The 21,218-nt window shown below is 42.3% G+C and overlaps 1 protein-coding gene across 3 annotated transcripts in view; it reads right to left on the bottom strand.

Moving 5' to 3' along the window:
- GLMN (glomulin, FKBP associated protein) overlaps positions 1-21,218 on the bottom strand; it is a 71,000-nt gene that overhangs the window by 46,309 nt on the left and 3,473 nt on the right. For 2 of the 3 annotated variants that reach the window (XM_029617685.1, XM_029617684.1), the window contains exons 2-5: positions 17,665-17,747; positions 16,089-16,214; positions 10,183-10,302; positions 9,411-9,519 (exon numbers count right to left, since the gene is read on the bottom strand). In XM_029617685.1, the coding sequence (XP_029473545.1) occupies positions 9,411-9,519; positions 10,183-10,302; positions 16,089-16,214; positions 17,665-17,706 (397 nt within the window). In that variant the 5' untranslated portion in view covers positions 17,707-17,747. Of the gene's footprint in view, positions 1-9,410; positions 9,520-10,182; positions 10,303-16,088; positions 16,215-17,664; positions 17,748-17,837; positions 18,018-21,218 lie in introns of all 3 variants that reach the window. The other variant, XM_029617683.1, reaches the window with a different exon arrangement.

Here is a 21,218-nt window from a genome sequence, read left to right as displayed (position 1 = left end):
AGCGAGGTGCTAGTCATAACTGAAGTAGGACTAGGTTTTTTTGGTCTATTTAAAGCAGTTTTAATATATATCAGGGTATGGTGAGTTTCTGGTTGCAGGGATTCTGAACAGGAGATCAAAGGGATCGTGTTATGGATACACAGCCAAGTTTTCTGAAGAATAGAAGATCCTGAGAAGGTTCTCTTTCTGATGACAATGAGGCATTTTTCTTTGGTGTTCAGCAAAACCACATGGGTTTCAGGTAGTGAACAGAGTGGGTGAAAATATGTGTATAAGGTGAGACATCTGCTGAGGAAGGTTGGTGCACAGCCTTTGGTCTTCTAGGCCAGAACCAAGATTTTAAATTTGGTGTGGTAAAGTAAGTGTCCTTACATTTACATTCAGTAGCAGTCAAGCCACAGTGTTTTGTATGAGTTACAAATGATGATTTAGTTTGTTAGGGATCCCATTGTAGAGCAAAATACAGTAGTCTAAGCAGCAGATCACACAGGCCTGGCTAACAATAGCAAAAGCAGTGCCATCCAGGAAAAGATGGAGATGGCAGAGTTGGTAAAGAAGGATGCTTTGGTTACTGCTTGGACTTGGGCCTTGGCGGTAAGTTGGAAGTCCAGTATGAAGCCTAGACTCCAGACATAGGAGCTGAGGGGGCAAGTTGTCCCATCAAAAATCACTTTTGCGTACGGATGACTGAGATGCTTTTTTTTCCAAGCCATAGAGCTGATCCAATAGACACAGTCTAGGTACGGTTATGGAGAAAAGATGTAAACCAGACTTTTGCTGGGCCTGCTAATCCTAAATCATTTAGGTGAATGATGAGAAGTTTGTGTTCTACTAAATCGAATGCTACAGAGAGGTCTAGGAGTATTAGTAAGTCTTCTTGCTCGTGGTCTAAACAGAGTCATAATTCATCGACCATGTACACTAGTGTATTTTTCAGTATTGTAGTGAGGTCTAAAGCCAGACTGAAAGGGCTCTAGGATGTTTGTGGTGAGCAGGAATTCAGATAACTGTAAAAGAATTGCTTTTCAATGATCTTGCTTAAGAAAGGAAGGTTAGAGACTGGGCGGTAGTTGCTCAGTTTGTATGGTCTAGGTTAGATTGCTTTAATATAGGTCTCACGATCACTTTTTTAAAGCAATCTGGTAGGTAGGCTTCTGCTAGTGATGTATAGATGATGGTTTGGCGGTGACTTATTGATCTGGTGAATGGGGTATCAATGTCTTCCTCCTGTAGTGGGCAATACGTAGTGTGTTGGTTCTGTGATTGACTTCTTACTGTAACCTTTGTCCAGTTCTGTCTAGACATGTGCAATTTTTATCTGTGAAAAATGTTGCTAGTTTGTTGCAGGGCATCTCAGATTTCAGGGTGGGGAGGATCTCAGAAGCTTTTTAATTATCAGAAATAATTCTCTGAAAGTGAGTTTTCCACTTTGTTAATTGTTTTAGTGAAGTAGGCTTTCTTTGTTTGGGTAATGGCCTTATGGTAGGTAGCCTTGTGCCATCTGTAGTCATTCCTATTAGGCTGTTATTTTGATTTTCCCAATCTCTGTTCCAGCTATCTGCCATTTTGTTTTCATTTTCAGTTCTAGAGTGCTCCAGGGGATAGGTTTGGAGGTTTTGATGCAGGAGGCTTTCAATGGAGCTATCACTTTTATGTGTGATTTAAGATCTGTGTTCCAATTGTCAACCAGGGAAGTAGTTGAGGGTGAGGGTGAATTATCATCCATATTCCAGAGGATGTGTAGAAGGCCTTTAGGTTACGATGTGCAGTTGGTTAGACTAGTTTTATGGTTCTTTTGGTTCTGGGTTTCTGAGATGAGAATAGCTGTAATTTGAATTGTAACACATGATGGGCAGACCAGAAGAGTCAGGCAGTGTGTATGTTCTCAACTTATAAATCTTGTAGCACTTGGTGTGCTGCAAGTACCAGATCTAGTGTATGGCCTGCAGAATTGATTGGCTTATTGACTAATTGGATTAAGTCTAGGGTTTCTAACGAGGTTAGGGATTCTTGTGGGGAGTCATCGATATGTATGCTGAAGTCACCTAAAACAATGTTCTAGCTTGTTCCAATATTATCTCTGTTATTAATGTTAAGAGATTACGCAGGGTTTCATCCATGGGTGATATACGAAGATCATTCCCCCATTTGGGGTGGCTAATAGTTAAATCTTAGAGACTCTTTACTGATGATGATTTTATTTAAAAAAAAAGTTTGGCTGCAGTATAAAAAATGCTTTCTTGCAGTAACGTGTAAATAAGTTTGAATCCACCAGTTTGAACTGGATGAAAATGCAATGGCAGCTGACATTTCAAATATCAAAACTAAATTTTATTCAGTAGGTATATTTACTATTCCTTTATTTTTGAGGAGTCAACCAGCATCACAAGCACTGCACAAATATGTGTGGAATAATATCCAGTTTTGAAGTATACCAAGAACTTGTTGAACTATTTATTGCACAACTAGACAAATGGGTCAGATTTACTTCAAAAATTACTTCATGGTTTTGAAAAATAAGGATTGGGATTATTCAAACTTGTGGGCATAGTTATTCATGGTGCACCATCTACGACTGGCCCTCAGAATGGGATGGCATCTTTTCTTTCCAAGCAAACACAAGGATTGGGTTTCAAAATTAACTGATATCATTGGATTACATACCAACAAAGCCTAATAGGCAAGGATCTAGGATTGAAGAATATTATGAGTGATGCATGTGCAGCTAATTTCATTAGATCTTGTAAGCCAAGCCACAGGCAATTCAAAGCATTTCTCGATGAAACTGAAGCCGATTATAGTGACATTATCTACTACTCTACAGTTGATTGACTTATCAGAGGCAAGATACTACATAGTAAAGTAATAACATAGTAAATGGCAGATAAAGACCAAAATAGTCAGTCTGCTTAGCAAGGTGTTTAGGGTTTTAATGCTATGCTGTGCAGGTTACCCCCATGCCTTCTACTCAAAGAGATGAAAGGTTTTTGGGGGGGTTTTTTTTAACTGAAAAAGAAAACTCAGTAGTAAATCATTTTGAAGATGGAAAATGGATTGCAACTAACATTTATGCTCATTTAAATGACCAGAATCTCAAACTGCAGGGGAAAGGCCTTCTCATATCAGAACTTGCTGGCAATGTGGCAGCCTTCCAAATCATATTAGCATTATTTCATTCGTAGCTTTTAAATGCCACCACCTGTTATTTTCTAACTGTATTTCAACAATACAAACTGAGCCACTGAAAGTATGCCAACCACATCACAAAACTACAACTCATCTGAAGAATGACTTTGGGCTTTGAAGGAGATAAAACATGGTTAAAAGCATTTGCCAACCCTTTCAAAGCCTCACATGAAGCCACCGATTCAAATTCATTGATCATCAGAATAGTGATCAAATTAATTCAAAATTCAAGGACGGAAATTTTGTTGAACTTTTCTAAGTGATACTTTGCCAATTCCATAACTTTGCAATCACCACTTAATTGGCAAGTTTGTTCTCTTTGTTAAATTACTATCGCCTTTCCACTACTCCAAGTTGTGTTATTTCCCTGTTTTATTGTAACTGCTACTTTTTCGTTCAGCACCTGTTTATGTTATTATTATATTTCCCTTTGTCACACCTTGTTAAATTGTAAACCGGCATGATGCGATTCCCATCGCGAATGCCGGTATAGAAAAACTCTAAATAAATAAGTGTTTCCTCGAGGACTCTTATCCCAATCTATGGCAATTTGTGCAAGTTTGTTTGGAAACACACAGAGTTTGTGAGCAGGCCTTTTTGTTGATCCACTTCAAGATCTCAGCTAATCTATCAGCTAGGCCAAAGCCATCTTAAGATCCTTACCTAATAGCATCACAATCTGTATATCGTCTGCATACAAGTTCCCTTCCAAAGGTTACATAAAAACACCCTTGGGGTCTGCCACTCTCTAATCACTTGGGTTCTGACAAAACGTCTCCCACCCTGTTGGTGTTTGAGGTAGTTGGGTCAGTGGCAGATGACCACGCCCCCGGGGGAAGATCCCGAGAGGGGCCACCGGTCAGGCTCAGAGTATGGAGACAGACACACACTAGTTCTTTTATTTATTTATTTATTTTTATTATTTACTGTTTATTGAATTTTTCAAATTATTAACAAATTCAAGGTGCAAAAGTAACAACAACAAATCTCTAACATTACAAAAGAAATTCAACCCTACCTTGAATTATCTTAAACCATTCGTAATGCAAAGTAAAAAGAGACATACATATTCATATTTGAGCAGATCTAAGGAATTAATATACATTAAGCACCTAAACTATCTTATCTCTCCATCCTTTATTCAATTTTACCCCCCTTCTACAAGGGTCACTAGGAATGAGAATCCAGATATCCCCTCAATTGCTCAGGCTGGCTAAAAACATATCTAGAATCTTGGTATATGATTAAACAGCGACATGGATATCTTAGCATGAACCTTGCCCCTCTCTCTAGAACTTCAGATCTCATATTAATAAATTTCTTTCGACGAATCTGTGTCGAGCGGGCGATATCATCAAATGATCAAATAGAGAAGGGGAAAGAGTGAGGCAGGCGAAGTGAGAGGTACGAACAAATAATGTGTGTAGCTGTATTTCTATCTCTGTTTTAACTTTACCTTCTCATCCATCACCAGGAGGTAAATTTGACACTTGTAAAGTTAAAATTATTTTTATACTGATAAATCCTGGACAGTATTGTATCACAAACCAATTACATTATTTAGAAATCTATCTACCGAACCATTATGGCACTTGTGTAAATTAATATATTTCAGCATCCTTATTTTATGTGCCCTATTGTAAACCGTTGTGACGGATCCTTCTTAACGACGGTATAGAAAAGATTTAAATAAATAAATGTCCCAAATTCCCACTTTTATGCCTTTCTACAAATAAGACATTATTTGTTATCCTAACATTGGACAGAGGAAATTATAAAACAGGAGCAAAAGCTACTAAAGGATGGGTACGAGGTGGAAGGCATGCATTATGCAAATGGAAAACATCGATTGTAATGTTAGAGGACCTCAGAGCCTACTGGTCTAAAGTGCTTGGAAGTACATTTACATTGGAAGACATTCAAAGATACTTTAATAATTTGCACCAAGAGAATACGGATTGTAAATATGAAAGAAATGAAAGTGTCATATTGACACAATGTCAAAGGATTCTGCATGGGGTTGAAGGGATCTCCCAGATGCACTAAATGCACAGGGGAAGCAGGGCTCTCTTGCATAAGGTTTTGCAGTGCTCTAAAGTGCTCCCTTTCTGGGAGGAGGTTTTGACTCCTACAGGTATAGTGCTCCTCTTAGAGGAAGTCTAAGTTCTCAGGAATCCATAAAGGTATTAAATATTTTATAGTACTGGCCTTGTAAACAGCATGAAAGTGGTTACTGTTAACATGGATAGGAGATGAAATGACTTATGAGGAGAGATTGAAGAATCTAAATATGTACACCCTGGAGGAAAGGAGGAGCAGAGGTGATATGATACAGACTTTCAGATACTTGAAAGGTTTTAATGATCCAAAGACAACGACAAACCTTTTCCGTAGGAAAAAAATCAGCAGAACCAGGGGTCACGATTTGAAGCTCCAGGGAGGAAGATTCAGAACCAATGTCAGGAAGTATTTCTTCACGGAGAGGGTGGTGGATGCCTGGAATGCCCTTCCGGAGGAAGTGGTGAAGACCAGAACTGTGAAGGACTTCAAAGGGGCGTGGGATAAACACTGTGGATCCATAAAATCAAGAGGCCGTCAATAAAGAGTGGGTGGCTCGCCAGAATGACGGCTACTGCCTGGAGATAATATCCTTATTCAATAAACATACACATGGTTACTGTGACTCCAACATCGCTCTAAGCTACAACAGCAAGAGGAAATGTGGAAAAAAGGATTTGCACTCACAAAGTGGGGAGTAGCTGGCTTGTTACGGCGGTTACTACCCCAAACCAAATAAGCCTGATACTTCACTTTCAATGCATATCCAGCATAGCTCTCTGCTTCAACGGCAGGGGAGAAGAAAAACTGATACTTCACGCATATCCAGCATAGCTCTCTGCTTCAACGGCAGGGGAGAAGAAAAACTGATACTTCACGCATATCCAGCATAGCTCTCTGCTTCAACAGCAGGGGAGAAGAAAAAAGGATTCGCACTCACAAAGCGGGGAGTAGCTGGCTTGTTACGGCGGTTACTACCCCAAACCAAATAAGCCTGATACTTCACTTTCAATGCATATCCTGCTTCAACGGCAGGGGAGAAGAAAAACTGATACTTCACGCATATCCAGCATAGCTCCCTGCTTCAACGGCAGGGGAGAAGAAAAACAACCAATAAGGGCTGAATAACACAGTCTGGGTAAAACAAATAAGCATGGGTGTAGCTTGCTTATTGCGGCGGTTACTTCCCCTACTACCCATAACTAATCAAGCTTGATATTTCACTTGGTTGCAGCTCCATCACTGCTCTCTACATTAATGGTGGGGGTGGAAGGGAAATAGAACCAAAGAGCTAAGAGAAACAGATAAGTATGAGAAAAAAAAATGTGAAGCTTGCTGGGCAGACTGGATGGGCCATTTGGTCTTCTTCTGCCGTCATTTCTATGTTTCTATGTTTCTATGAGATGCCTCCCCTAGCATAGACACCTGGCAAGACAAAATGACAGAGCTTATGCAGTGTAAGAGACTGGATAAAAGTATGCGAAACATAAAACGTGTGATCAATATGTGGAAATGTGGAAAAACTATTCTGAAGGTTTAAGTGAAGAAATACAAAAACACCTACTTGAGCTGGACTCTTTGGTGATCTGATAGAGAGCTCTGCTCATATTTATACAGATCTTGCTTATCGGGCTCCAAGAAATGAGGGGCAGGTAAGTGTATGAGTGCGATGTTTGTGGTATTGGAAAGGGGAGTAGGATAAAGAGCAGGTAGTAAAATACTGCACGGAGCGGCAGTAGCCACAGAGGCATTCACGGAGCGGGATGCCAGTGGCCAGTGGTAGGTGTCCACCTTCATGGAGCGGAAGGATGTAGGGCTGTCATCTCCCAATTAAATAAAAAACAAAAACAAAAAACAAAACAGGGATGGGATCCATCAGGTCTAGAGGACACATATAAAGAGCAGGTAGTAAAATACTGCACGGAGCGGCAGTAGCCACAGAGGCATTCACGGAGCGGGATGCCAGTGGCCAGTGGTAGGTGTCCATATAAAGAGCAGGTAGTAAAATACTGCACAGAGCGGCAGTAGCCACAGAGGCATTCACGGAGCGGGATGCCAGTGGCCAGTGGTAGGTGTCCACCTTCACGGAGCGGAAGGATGGAGGGCTGTCATCTCCCAATTAAATAAATAATAAAAAAACCCAGGGATGGGATCCATCAGTTCTAGAGGACGCATATAAAGAGCAGGTAGTAAAACACTGCATGGAGCGGCAGTAGCCACAGAGGCATTAACGGAGCGGGATGCCAGTGGCCGGTGGTAGGTGTCCACCTTCACAGAGTAGAAGGATGAAGGGCATCCATCTCCCAATTAAAAAAAGAAAAGAAAAAAAGAAAAAAAAACAGGGATGGGTTCATGGGCTTATAGGTATTACCATTATTAGGCTTTTCAATATTTGATAGTTAATGTGACTTTCAAGGCATTCTTCACTTTCGGTGCATGTCCGGCATGACTCCTTGCTTCAATGACAGGGGAAAAGAAAAACTGATACTTCACACATTTCCAGCATTGCCCTCTGCTTCATGGCAGAGAGCTATGCTGCCGCTTACCCAACTAATCAAACTTAATATTTCACTTGGAAGCAGCTCCAGCACTGCTCTCTACATTAATGGTGGGGGTGAAAAGGGAATTAGAACATAAGGTTACTAAGAGCCAAGAGAAACAGTTAAGTATGAGAACAAATGTGTGAAGCTTGCTGGGCAGACTGGATGGACCGGTTGGTCTTCTTCTGCCGTCATTTCTATGTTTCTATGTTTCTATGATGTGACTTGGGGTTTGTATGTGTATTTCTTTTTTGTTTAAAGTTTCTGGAAACATTTGTAACAGACACAGGACTTTACTGATGACATTGCAGTCTTTTGTTTAGGGTTTCTATCTGTTTCTCGTGCTAAAGCATTCTAGCCTGCTGCGGCAGTCAAAAAAGCAAACAGAATGTTGGGAATTATTAGAAAGGGAATGGTTAATAGAACGGAAAATGTCATAATGCCTCTGTATCGCTCCATGGTGAGACCGCACCTTGAATACTGTGTACAATTCTGGTCGCCGCATCTCAAAAAAGATATAGTTGCGATGGAGAAGGTACAGAGAAGGGCAACCAAAATGATAAAGGGGATGGAACAGCTCCCCTTTGAGGAAAGACTAAAGAGGTTAGGACTTTTCAGCTTGGAGAAGAGACGGCTGAGGGGGGATATGATAGAGGTGTTTAAATCATGAGAGGTCTTGAACGGGTAGATGTGAATCTGTTATTTACTCTTTCAGATAATAGAAAGACTAGGGGGCACTTTATGAAATTAGCATGTGGCACATTTAAAACTAATCGGAGAAAGTTCTTCTTCACTCAACGCACAATTAAACTCTGGAATTTGTTGCCAGAGGATGTGATTAGTGCAGTTAGCATAGCTGTGTTTAAAAAAGGATTGGATAGGTTCTTGGAGAAGAAGTCCATTACCTGCTATTAATTAAGTTGACTTAGAAAATAGCCACTGCTATTACTAGCAACGGTAAAATGGAATAGACTTAGTTTTTGGGTACTTGCCAGGTTCTTATGGCCTGGATTGGCCACTGTTGGATACAGGATGCTGGGCTTGATGGACCCTTGGTCTGACCCAGTATGGCATGTTCTCATGTTTATTTGTACTACAAAAGTTCTCAGCCATTTTCTTGATGTGTATTAATTAGAAATATATGTTTAAGTAAAACATAGTGTTTACGTTAATATAAAACCTGCTAAAAACCAAAAGTAATGATTTGATTCTTCATTCTTAATGTATTAATTTTCTACTTTTCTTAATGCGACCCACAAAAAAAAAAAAGGACAAAGTGTTAAGATGGCTCTTTGAAGGAAAAAGGTTGTGTATCGCTGCACTACAATAGCTTTCTTGGCTCAATAAAAGGCACGACATCCTATAAAGGTTCCCGTATTCTCCAAAATCAATACGGCTGCAGGAATTCTTCAGTAAATAGTATTACAGCACTTGAAAGTAGACTAGAATACGGTTTCTTTAAAAAAAAAAAAAAGAGTCAGATGTACAAAGCATTTTCCCCCCATACACAAAATGGAACACCTTAGTATATTTTGCCGTTTGATGAAATAACTGTACAATCTGGTAGGACGCACAATGAGTGCAGGTTCTACTAGTGTGGCACAAAATTACCAAAAAGCTCATTACCTGTTTGTAGAGGCTGAAGTAAGAGTAAAATAACTGGCGGTATCTTTTCTCCACGGGCCTCCTCAACTTCTTCAAGTAAACCTAATAGGAGTTCTTTTGGGTTACAGAGCTGCAAAATTAATAAACCCATTCAGAAATTCCTCTCCTGCTTCCTGCCTAAAAATCTCAGTGGTTTCTGCTGCGGAGCGGCAGTACTTATGTTGTATAATAATTACAATTTACTGTACCGTGCTGGTGTGTAGAGCCAGAAACAGAGACTGCCTCAATTGGTAACCACTAAAGCTACAGTGGGGAAATTACAGTTCAGTTTTGCTACTTGAATTTAAAATATCTTCTTCCTATGCAGAGTCATGAATATGCTAGGCTATGATTCACAGTAAGTGGACTGTGATAATCTTAACAATATAAACACAAAGGGATCTCCATGGAATATCTATTTAGGGGTATATTTACAAAAACGCGCCAGCAGATGCTAACACACATTGATAATAAATAGGCCCCATTGAGATGAATGGGGCCTGTAGCTTTTGCAATTTAAAAAAATGTCTTGATCCTTTGGTAAATGGTTTGGGCTCTTTCCTGAAAATTACTGCTGTATGTACAAATTGTACAAAGTCTTTATGAACCAGAACCTGCACATAAAACAAGCCAGGAGCCTATCAAAATGCACAGGAGTTTGCCAAACCAGGAAATCAAAAATGCAAAAGGCTCAGCATGATACGACTGGTTTCCTCCCTCATCCTGAATGAAAAAACATTTGCTTTTGACGTACCTGCACCATATGGTCTAATATTCTCAGACAGTCCTCTTGCTTCTCATTTTCCTGTTGATAACGCTGAATGCATCTAACAACGGGGCCAACAAGGTTCCAGCCCATACATTTGATGATGATCTGTAAGCACAGTTTGAGAGAAAGCAGATCAGACAGTGGGCTGTAAACCGTATAACCTGCAATCTGTGGCAGAGCATCCTCCTTCCAAGTAGTATCTCTGTACTGGATGCTGCACCATCTCCTGCTTTGGGGCTCCTGCTTTTGCCAAATCTTTTGTGTCCATGCTGGCGACTTCCGTCACATTTTCTTGGGGTGAGGATAATTCAGCACAGCGCAAACGTTACTTAGAAACTCTTAAGCCCACTACATCTGGAGCTACATTTCCCAACCAGTGTGCCGTGGCTGTAGCTCTGGTGTGCCGCAGCAGTCTTCAGTTTCTCCTTCCCCAACAGCTGGCCTGCAGGTTATCCTGCTGCTGCTCCCTGCCCCTCTGCTGGCTCTGCTCTGTGGTCTCACAAACCCTGCTGGCCCCCTGCAATTCCCATGACAGAGGTAAAGAGACACGGAAGAAAGCAGCAGCACCAGGTAAGGGAAGAGAAAGTACTGATGCCAAGGAGGGGAGAAGGTAGGGGTGGAGTGGAGCGAGAGAGTAGGAGAGGGATGGAAGGAGAGGACAGGAAAGGGAAGGTGATAGAAATGATATCGGGGGGGGGGGGGGGTGGTGGAGGTAGAGGGTAGGCAGAGGAAGGTGATGGTGATGCCAGGAGGGTGGAGGGAGAGAGCAGGGTGGGGAAGGTGACTGAGATGATTCCAGTGGGGTGGAGGGAGAGAGAAGGGCGGGGAATGATGTTGGAGGATATGGGGACAGGAACGGGAGAAGAAGGTGGTGGTGGTGGGGGGGGGGGGGATGGAAGAGAAAGTGATATTGCCAAGGGTGGTGGAGAGAAGAAGAGGATTGCAGTGGAATGAAGGGAGAGGGAAGAGAGGGGAAAAGATGGTGATTATGTGAGGGGGTGAGATATGGGGGAGAGGGAAAAGAGAAGGTGATGATACTAGGGGTTGAGGAGGGAAGGAAGAAAAGAGAATGATGTTGCGGGAGACAGGGAAGGTGCTGGTGTGCCATGATGAAGTGAGCCCAATGCCAGATGTGCTAAGACACAAAAAAGGTTGGGAACCACTGGTCTGGTGCAATAGAGGAAAGCATCAGTAAACCTTTGTCAAAGCTAACACTGAAGTGTAACCTCCCTTCAAAAGAGAAAAAAAATGTCAATTTTTTTTTTTGTTAATTCCAATAATCCCTAGGCATTCCATGTTTCTTTTCAGTCTCTTCCAAAAGCCCAGCTCCTGGAAAGATCTGTCATTGGCTTCCGGGTGGGCTCCGGACTGATCTGTCAAGACTCAAGGAAAATTAGAAGCAAGTCAAATTTCACCTTCCCTATCGTCCTGCCAGACCAGTCCAGGCAAGCAGGATCTTTTTTTTTTTTTTAATCTTTTATTTAAATGTATTAATCGCCTAAAAAAAGCCTAGGCGATGTACAGCATAAAACATACATAAAATAAAAATATATATTACAAACATATATCAATAAATAAGCTTTAACATGGACAGGCAGTAGCCGAATCAGGGAATGCTTACATAGAAACATAGAAATGACGGCAGAAGAAGACCAAACGGCCCATCCAGTCTGCCCAGCAAGCTTCACACATTTTTTCTCTCATACTTATCTGTTTCTCTTAGCTCTTGGTTCTATTTCCCTTCCACCCCCACCATTGAAATATCTAACTTGATTAGTTAGGGGTAGTAGGGGTAGTAACCGCCGCAATAAGCAAGCTACACCCATGCTTATTTGTTTTACCCAGACTATGTTATACAGCCCTTATTGGTTGTTTTTCTTCTCCCCTGCTGTTGGGGAGAAACCAAGTGTCATAGTTTAGTAAAAAGCCTGCTTAAACAACCATGTTTTTAATAAGGATTTGAAAGTTTTTAGACTGTTTGCTAAACACAGTTGTGTTCCTCAAAATAGGTGCCGCAGCAGAAAAAGCACCATCCCTGGTTGTATACAGCCTGGCATGGGATGGAGAGGGAAGATCAAGAGAATCTCTTTTGAGAAGAGTGAAGTTTGGTTCTTTCACTATAATTCTGTTTTAGCTCAGGCTCTCTCTCTTCCTATTATTACTGAGTATCACCATCTTCTCATGTTCTACTGATAACTTTGAGGAGGGTGGGGGAGGGTTGGGCGGGGGACGTTTTGTCCGGATTTCTGTTGGAAGAGATTAGTATTGTATAACTTTATTTTATTGATGCTCTCTGTACATTAATGTTTGCCTCCCTTTGGAAAACAATAAAGAAATGATTGAAAAAAAAAAAAAAAGACACACATAGGAATTTTAAACTTTCACAAAATGACAATGAAATTTCCAAACTGAAAACAATATTTCTCTTCTGTTTGTTTTATTTTAACATCATCTTGTTGTCAAACTCCTCTTGATCTTGTCTATCTTCTCCTGCTTCCTTTTCTAGTTCTCATTTCCATGGCTTTTCTTTCTCCATGTCTCTTCTCCCTTCCCTCTCCATCCCTTTGAAATCTTTCATTCACTTTTTTCCATTTCTCCCCAGGTTTTTACTCTTTTTCATCCATCTCCCCTCACCATCTCCTTCCTCTAATTTCTCCACCCCATGTCTCTCATCCTCCAGTTTCCCTTTTTCTCTCTCTTTGCATCCCTCCTCTAATTTCTCCATGTGTTTTTCATCCTTCCACTTGCCTCCCTTCCCCTTCAGCTCCCAATATCAAGCTATGGAATCTATTGGCAGAGGATATAATCGAGGCAACTAGCCTAGCAAGGTTTAAGAGAGGTCTGGACAAGTTCCTAGAGCAAAAGTCCAAAACACATTATTAGAACTTAAATTATAGAGCATACAATCTTGCCATGCTGAGTCAGACCAAGAGTCCATCAAGCCCAGCATCCTGTTTCCAACAGTGGCCAATCCAAGTCACAAGTGCCTGGCAAGTACCCAAACATTAATTTCCTAGCATGTAGACATATAGACTCGGGACCAGTGGGTTTATACTCCCCTGCCAGCAGATGGAGACGGAGCAAGCTGACGTCACAGTATATATAGCCCTGCAGTGACCCCAGCCTGTCTGTATTCTCTGTCTCCAAAAGATGGTGGAAGTGCATCTTCGTATGGGGATTGCTTCGAGCTTTTTGGAAGGAGAACTTTGAAATTCTAAGTTAAGGAAAAGAAAGCCAGGCTCTCCTGCAGCAATACCTAAAGGTGCCTCCCCCAGTTGAGAATTCCTGAGGTGATTTCCGTGGTCCCTCGGAGGTGAGCCTTGGTCCGGTAGCTGGCTTGCCTGGCGTAGACGTAGCTGCTAGTTCAGCTGAAAGACAGTGGGTGCAGCAGGCCGAGCACGGCGGTGATGGCAGATGCTGACCTGTGCTTAGTAAGTACTGAGCACAGGTAAGGATTAAAAAAAGAGAAGTTTTACCTTTGAATCAGAGACAGTTAGAGGGGTTTCAGGACTTCCTCCGGTATCCGTGCTCGGCACGCTGTACCCACGTTTGTTCCCACTCCCGTTGGGGTTGGGGAACTGGGCAGCTTGGTGGATTGAGCAGCCCCCATTGGTATCCCTGGGAGTAACAGCAATTAGATCTTCTTTATGAGATCTGCAGGTGCTTGCGACCTAGATTGGTCACTGTTAGAGACAGGATGCTGGGCTCCATGGACCTTGGTCTGACCCAGCATGGCACTTCTTATGTTTCCCCCCTCACTTGTCTCCATACGTACTCAGCCCAGTTTCTCTCGTTTTATCCCCTCTCTTCTTGCTGTTTCCTTTTCTCTCCATTCTTTTCCTGTCTTCCACATTTCAACTATCTCCTTCCCTTCATGCCTACTGCTCCCATCTCTTGCACCTCCTGTCTCTCCCCCAGCCGATTCTCACTCCATGTCTCTCCCCTCCCCCATTAATTGTTGGTTCCCTTCCATTTGATCCCCAGTCCTTCCCTCCAACCTCCACAATTTGATCTCCCCCTCCCTGATCTGTTTCCCCTTCCCCTGATTCCAGGTCATTGCTCCCTTTCCTCACACCCCTGCTGGCAGAACTGAGTGTGAAGCTTTACCATCTTTAACAAACCTCATCTAACTAATGGGCAATTCCATTAAGCGGCCTTGCTGTTTGAAAACACACAAGCCCTTATACAACTTATACTACATGGGTGCCCGAGAGGTTCAAATTGCGAAGCTGCTCAATGGACTCGCCCATTAGTTGGAGGACAGTTACTAAATGTGGTAAAGCTCCACATTCCCAGTTCTGCCAGAATGGGTGAAAGGAGAGAAGAACAAGACTCGGGAAGAGACAGAAGCAGCATGGGTTTCGTGGAATGACAGTGGCACTTTAGCAGTCGGCAGGACAAGCAGAGAGCCTCATTGATGCCCAGTCTGCAAGGAGTCAAAGACAGCCCCTTGTCACACAGACTGCAGCAGTGATGCCAAGAGGTTGCTGGGCTCAGTGAGCGTGGGCTCACAGCCTCACTCACAGGGTAAGACTGAATGCTGAGCTGCAGCTCAAGACCTAAAATATAGATATTTATTTACTTTAAATCTTTTCTATACCGTCGTTAAGCTAGATGCCGTCACAACGGTTCATAATAAGGCACATAAATTAATGTTGCTAAATGTATTAAATTATATCAATTAAACAGGTGCCATCAAGATACAGTAACATAGTTTCATAAAACATACTAATTGGTGGGTGTGATAAATCATGTCTATTCTTATCCGTATCAGCTGTGAGAATGAATTAAAAATTATATATTATCCATTGGTGTTGAAACTAAAATATAAATTAAAATTAAAATACACACATTGATTAAGGTGATGTGTGTAGGTGTCTTACTGACCGCATCCTACACTTCCCTGGATTCTACTCTCCATTGTCTTTGTGAAATGCTTGCTTAAATAGCCAGGTTTTTAAACTTTTTCTGAATGCTTTGATGTCCCTTTGCAATCTGATTTCTAAAGGCATGGTGTTTCATATTATAGGTCCTGCTAAGGATAGAGCCCTTTCCCTTACTTGGGTTAGTCTTGCTGTTTTGACTGAAGGAATAGTTAGTAGTGCTTTGTTTACTGATCTCAGGTTCCTATGAGGGTCGTGTACGCGAAGGGCTGTGTTCAGCCATTCTGCTTTTTCGTTATGTATTAATTTATGTATGGTGCATAGTGTTTTGTACTGTATTCTTTGCTCAATGAGTAACCAGTGTAGTTCAGCTAGGGTTTCGGTGATATGGTCTCTTTTGTTTTTACCAGTCAGAATTCTTGCAGCAGTGTTTTGTAGTATCTGGAGTGGTCTTAGCGTGGTATATGGCAAACCCAGTAGAAGGGCATTACAATAGTCAGTGCTAGCAAAAATTAAAGCTTGTAACACTGATCGGAAGTTGGTAGGCGTCAGCAGTGGTTTTAGTCTTCTAAGAATCATAAGTTTGGCGTATCTTTCCCTTACTTTTACAGATATATGTTGTTTCATACTTAGTTCCGTATCAATTATCACTCCAAGGTTTCGTACTTTATCAGCTAATTCTATTTTTTTTGGTTGTTTTTGAGTGTGATAGGGTTTTGAATAATCTCTATGTTTTTACGTTCCTGACATCTTAGTCCTCCCTCTGGCTTCCAGATAGTACCCCAAAATTCTATCCAGAAAAAAAATTCAGACAGTTGGCAATTCTACACAAACCAGAATATAACAGTCAGGAGCCAAAACTGCTTAGCCCGCTGATTGGCTCTACCTATAGACCAACTGACAGATGACTACATTGAACAAGAATATAAAGTAGGATAATGTGCATGGTCATTGGCATTCTAAGGCAGAACAAACCTAAACAAGGCTCTTCATAACACTTGTTCTTACCTTGTTTTTCTCATCCTGAATGATTTCTAATACTTGGGCTACATGCCCTTCTTCTAAACACCTCTGGCCAGCTGATTGAAAGAGATCAAAATCTTCTCCTTTGAAGGCATCTTCTTGCAGGGCTTGCTAGAAGACCACAATGTACATTTTGCACTTATAAAAAGGAAACCAAATGCACTCACAGCAGCAATGAATCCCAATCACTCTGATCTTATTTGCAAGTTATAAGGTCAACAGAAAATACAGCAAAAGAAGTGCATCACACAGGCCTACCGACCTGGTAAATGGGGAATATTTATCCATTATGGGAATACCCCGTTAGTATATTTGGCCTTCCCTCTGTGAGAAAATACAAAGTCAGAATACATACAGACAGCAGTGTCCCGTAAGGAAGTCAAATTTGCAAGCCTGATGCCTGTCTCTGCATCCTACACCCATCCATCATTTCTTTTAAGAATCCTACTCCATGGGGGCCTCAAGATGTCATATAAAACACATTTCGGACTAATTCTTAAGGTGGTCTAGCAGACATCATAGCTTGCTATGAATCCACTTTTCTCTAGGACTGACACAGTGACGCCAATCCCACATGGCTCCTCGTGCCCTGCATGCATAAGAAGGTAAGGAGGCACGTCTTGGTCTCTCTCTTTCACATCTCTGCAGAAACAAATATTCCAGCTGGGATGCTACACTACCAAAGTTTAAAACAGAGTTGTAAAACAGCATTTAAAAAAAAATGTGGTGTGCCCCAGAGGACGTGCTCCATGAGATCTGCACTGCTGTCAATGAGCCATGCAATTCCCCCTGACTTCCAGTGCGAGCATGTTGCCTTCCTGCCTCTGCCTCTCAGCTCCACTAGGTATTCTGGGATGCCGGTATTGGAGACTAGATTTCATCGATGATCTGTTATCAACTTCCTCTGCTTACATTTTTGCTGATAACAGATTATCAATTAAATCTAATCTCCGATATCATCATCAGCAGACTACCTAAATCAATAAATACAGCATGTATTTTATATATATATATATATATATATATATATATATATATATATATATATATATATATATATATATATATATATAGCACCACTGGCATGCACAGTACTGGACCAGATGATCTCCAGGGTTACAGTAGGCCTGCCTCAAAAATCCTCCACTCAAAGCCATGGAAGGAAAAGTTACCCTCTGAATCATGAATAAAATATTCAAAGCGGAGAAAGGCGGGGGCTGACCCCCCATGACTTAGGCTGAGGTCATGGAGGATCCCAGTCTGAGCCGGTCAGGAGATGGCATACTCATGTCTCTGGAGGGACAGAAGATGGCTCCCTCCAGGATGGCATGTCAAGGGAGATGCCCATCCAGCCATCAGGCTGACAAGATCCTCTGAGCCACCCAGCCATGCAGTTTGATGACGGGATTGGGAATTGCATAGACTGCCGAGAGTGGGAAAAACGAAAAAAAAGAATGACATCAGGGTGTCCAGGGTTAAACTTCTTAAGCTCTGACCGTGCTCTACTGCCAACACTCAGTTAATATTAGCTTCTGTTGTTAAGGAGAGTAATATCACTTACACATCTCTGAGTAATGGCTTGCAGCTCCTCTACAGCCATCATATCCAGGGTTTCCGCATCAGATTTATAACTTGAAATGAGTTCTGAAATAACAGATATTATACTTAAATGACATCAAATATTATAGTACTAGGAGTATTACTGAAATGTTACACCAGCATTACACTCCTCACTGAATTTATAACTTTTTTGCCATCTCATTCTTAGATGTTTTATGTAGTCTTCCAATAATTCTTTTATGCTATTTTAAAGCTGGTAGAAGTATTAAGGGCAATTCAATGTTCCAGGCTGTCTTTCCAGTGAAGAGCGTTAACTTTGCATAGTGGACGACAATGGCTCGTTACAGTTCTTTGCTGAAAGAAAAGCATTAAAATGGTTTTGTGTGAATTAAAAAAAAAAATACACAGAGACAGGGAGTCTAACATTCCTCTAGGACTCACACAAAGACTCTTCTCCCTCCCCTTTCACTTTCTCCTCTTCTTCCTCTATGCCCAGAAGTTGCTCCTGCCGCTTCCTCCTGTAACCAGACCCCCATCAGGGACAAAGACACTTCTGCCCTCTCCTCTTGCTTCCAGGCCCACAAGCTGAGAAAATACACTCACCCCAGGAGAATGGGCACATGCATTTTCAAAACCCTGCAAGGAGATGTGTGAACGTTTCATGATGCTTTGGTACAGAAATGTACATATGTTCACTGAGCTCTAGATGGTCAACCACAGCTTTATGCAAGCCCCTAATTTACTGTAACAGCTCGTGGCCAGGAAATTCTATGACAGATTTCAAGATTCAGTTACAGTTCTGCACTGTGATGCACACATTGAATAGGTTTAGCTCATTTGCCTATAGCCATGCCACCCTGAATGTGCTGATCTTATCTCATTTGACACACACACAAATAAAAGCCAAACATTTTCACTTTTTGGATGATTGCATAAGAGAACATCATATATGCATTATAATGTAATTTATATATTTCTACACAGTTTAATAAAGATCACTTCCTCATCATCCTGCCAGACCAGCCCAGACAAGTGGGATTTATCCTTCCTACCAGCAGATGGAAACAGAGGGCAAGCTGATTTTGGCCTGACGTCCCTCCCTATTTATTGTCTGGTGCAGCAGGGAAGGCGTCACTAGTTTTCTGCCTCCAGTAAATGGTAGGTTCTGGTCCAAATGTAAGGTGGAGGGAAAAAAGGCCCCTGGGTCAACAGACTTAAGTCACAGGCTGATTTCACCAGCAGAAGCCGGGGCCAAGCAGGGAGCTCCTATCAGGACGACAGTCAAGAGAAAGTGGCTGCTCTTCCCTCTCCAGGGCAATCAGGGCTCAGGCTTCCCTGTATTCAGCATCATGGTCTCGGCCCACAGCAGAAGGCACAGCACGCCGGTAGAATGCCACAAGGAAGACTTCTCAGGTAGGATGTGGGCGTGCCAAGTACCATCATCACAGATTCCTTTTTTAGGACCCACGATGGGAGGCTGGGCTGGGAGTAAATTTAGTCAGCTGTAGAGATGGATAGTGCAGCAAGAGCAACCCCCGGAGAGCAGAGAAGCCCTTCTGGGATGGATTTTCCATTACTGTTAGGCCTGGAGGCGGCCGCAAGACAATCGAGGCACTCCTTCGCAGCCTCAGACTTACTGTTAGGGGATCTGCCGGAGAAGTTGCGGAGCCAAGAGGATGAGGAGTTCACCTCAGCCTTTATCAGGGCCATGCACAAAGCCTTGTTACAGATAAAAGGCAGAAAGAGATATGAGCGGAAATCAGACAGGGCCCAGCTGGGCAAAAGACAGAACCAGGAAATCTGTTAGGAAGAGGTCTCCTCCTGGATAAATTTGTCTGGCAACAAGCACCAAAGGTCAGGCAACATAAGAACATGCCATGCTGAGTCAGACCAAGGATCCATCAAGCCCAGCATCCTGTTTCCAACAGTGGCCAATCCAGGCTACAAGTACGTGGCAAGTACCCAAAAACTAAGTCTATTCCATGCTACTGATGCCAGTAATAGCAGTGGCTATTTTCTAAGTCAGTTTAATTAATAGCAGTTATTGGTCATATTTGGTTCTTCTATGTATTGGTATTGGGGGCAAAACATACACTCCTCAGAAGGAGGAAGGAAACGCCCAAGGAGACTGGCAGGAGGCAACTACATAAGAACATAAAAATTGCCATGCTGGGTCAGACCAAGGGTCCATCAAGCCCAGCATCCTGTTTCCAACAGAGGCCAAACCAGGCCACAAGAACCTGGCAAGTACCCAAACACCAAGAAGATCCTATGCTAACGATGCTAGTAATAGCAAAGGCCATTCTCTATGTAAACTTGATTAATAGCAGTTAATGGACTTCTCTTCCAAGAACTTATCCAAACCTTTTTTGAACCCAGCTACATTAACTGCACTAACCACATCCTCTGGCAACAAAAATGAGAGCTTAATTGTGTATTGAGTGAAAAAGGATTTTCTCCAATTAGTCTTAAATGTGCTACTTGCTAACTTCATGGAATGCCCCCCAGTTCTTCTATTATCCGAAAGTGTAAATAACCAATTCACATCAACTCTTTCAAGACCTCTCATGATCTTAAACACCTCTATCATATCCCCCCTCAGCCGTCTCTTCTCCAAGCTGAACAGCCCTAACCTCTTCAGCCTTTCCTCATAGGGGAGCTGTTCCATCCCCTTTATCATTTTGGTTGCCCTTCTCTGTACCTTCTCCAACTGCGAAGGCAGACTCAGCAATTAGACTTTTCAGAGTGAGGAGCCATGCTCCTTATTTGCCAGTTGCTCAGTCTCTAGAATTAGAAGAGCAATAGCCTGTGATAAAAGGATCAAGGGTCACCAAGGAAAATTGCCCAGTGCCTGCATTGCCAGAAAATAAATTAAGCTCCACCCCCTCCCTCACTGTACTCTCCACCTCCAACTCCTCTCTGTATGGAAACTGAGCTCCTCCCCTTTCTCTGTGTATTGTCCAATCTAGTCTTTCCTACCACATATGGAAATTGAGCTTGGTCCCTCTCTCTGAATTGTTCAATCCCCTCTCTACAGTGTTGCCAGATGGGTGGTTGTCACACCCAATTGGGCAACTTTTTGTGTGTTTGGGAAATTTTTTGCTTTTTTTGGCTGTGGGATTTTGGGCTTTTTTTTTTTTTTTTTTTGCGTGTGCATTTTTTTAGACGTCTTGCCAGAAGGGGAGCAGAGTGGGCAGAGTGTATGGCCCTAAAGCCAGAATTTCATGCCTTTTGCTAATGCGTCACAAGCTATTGCACGGAAGGCAGAGCTTGAAACGGGTGACAACAAGCTTGAGCACTCGTGCCTTCTGCCCTCTTGCTTGTATTTTTACATTGGTGTGGGAGCAGAAAGTATAAGAAGGGTGGGGCTGGTGGGCGAGGGATGACTCCCCCACCTCCACTGCTGTTTTTGCAATAACACCCCCTCACCATCACCGCCAATCTTCAGGGCTCACACATGGAGGCATGATGTCACGGGCGCACATGTGCAGAGAGCTGCTGCCCGGCTCCCTCCTCTAGATTCTGAGCACTCACTACCTAATCGCTTCGCTGATC

This window comes from Rhinatrema bivittatum, chromosome 10 (genome assembly GCF_901001135.1).
Source record: "Rhinatrema bivittatum chromosome 10, aRhiBiv1.1, whole genome shotgun sequence".
NCBI lineage: Eukaryota > Metazoa > Chordata > Amphibia > Gymnophiona > Rhinatrematidae > Rhinatrema > Rhinatrema bivittatum.
The sequence above is the reverse complement of the archived record's forward strand: the minus strand, read 5'-3'. Positions and strand labels throughout refer to the sequence as shown.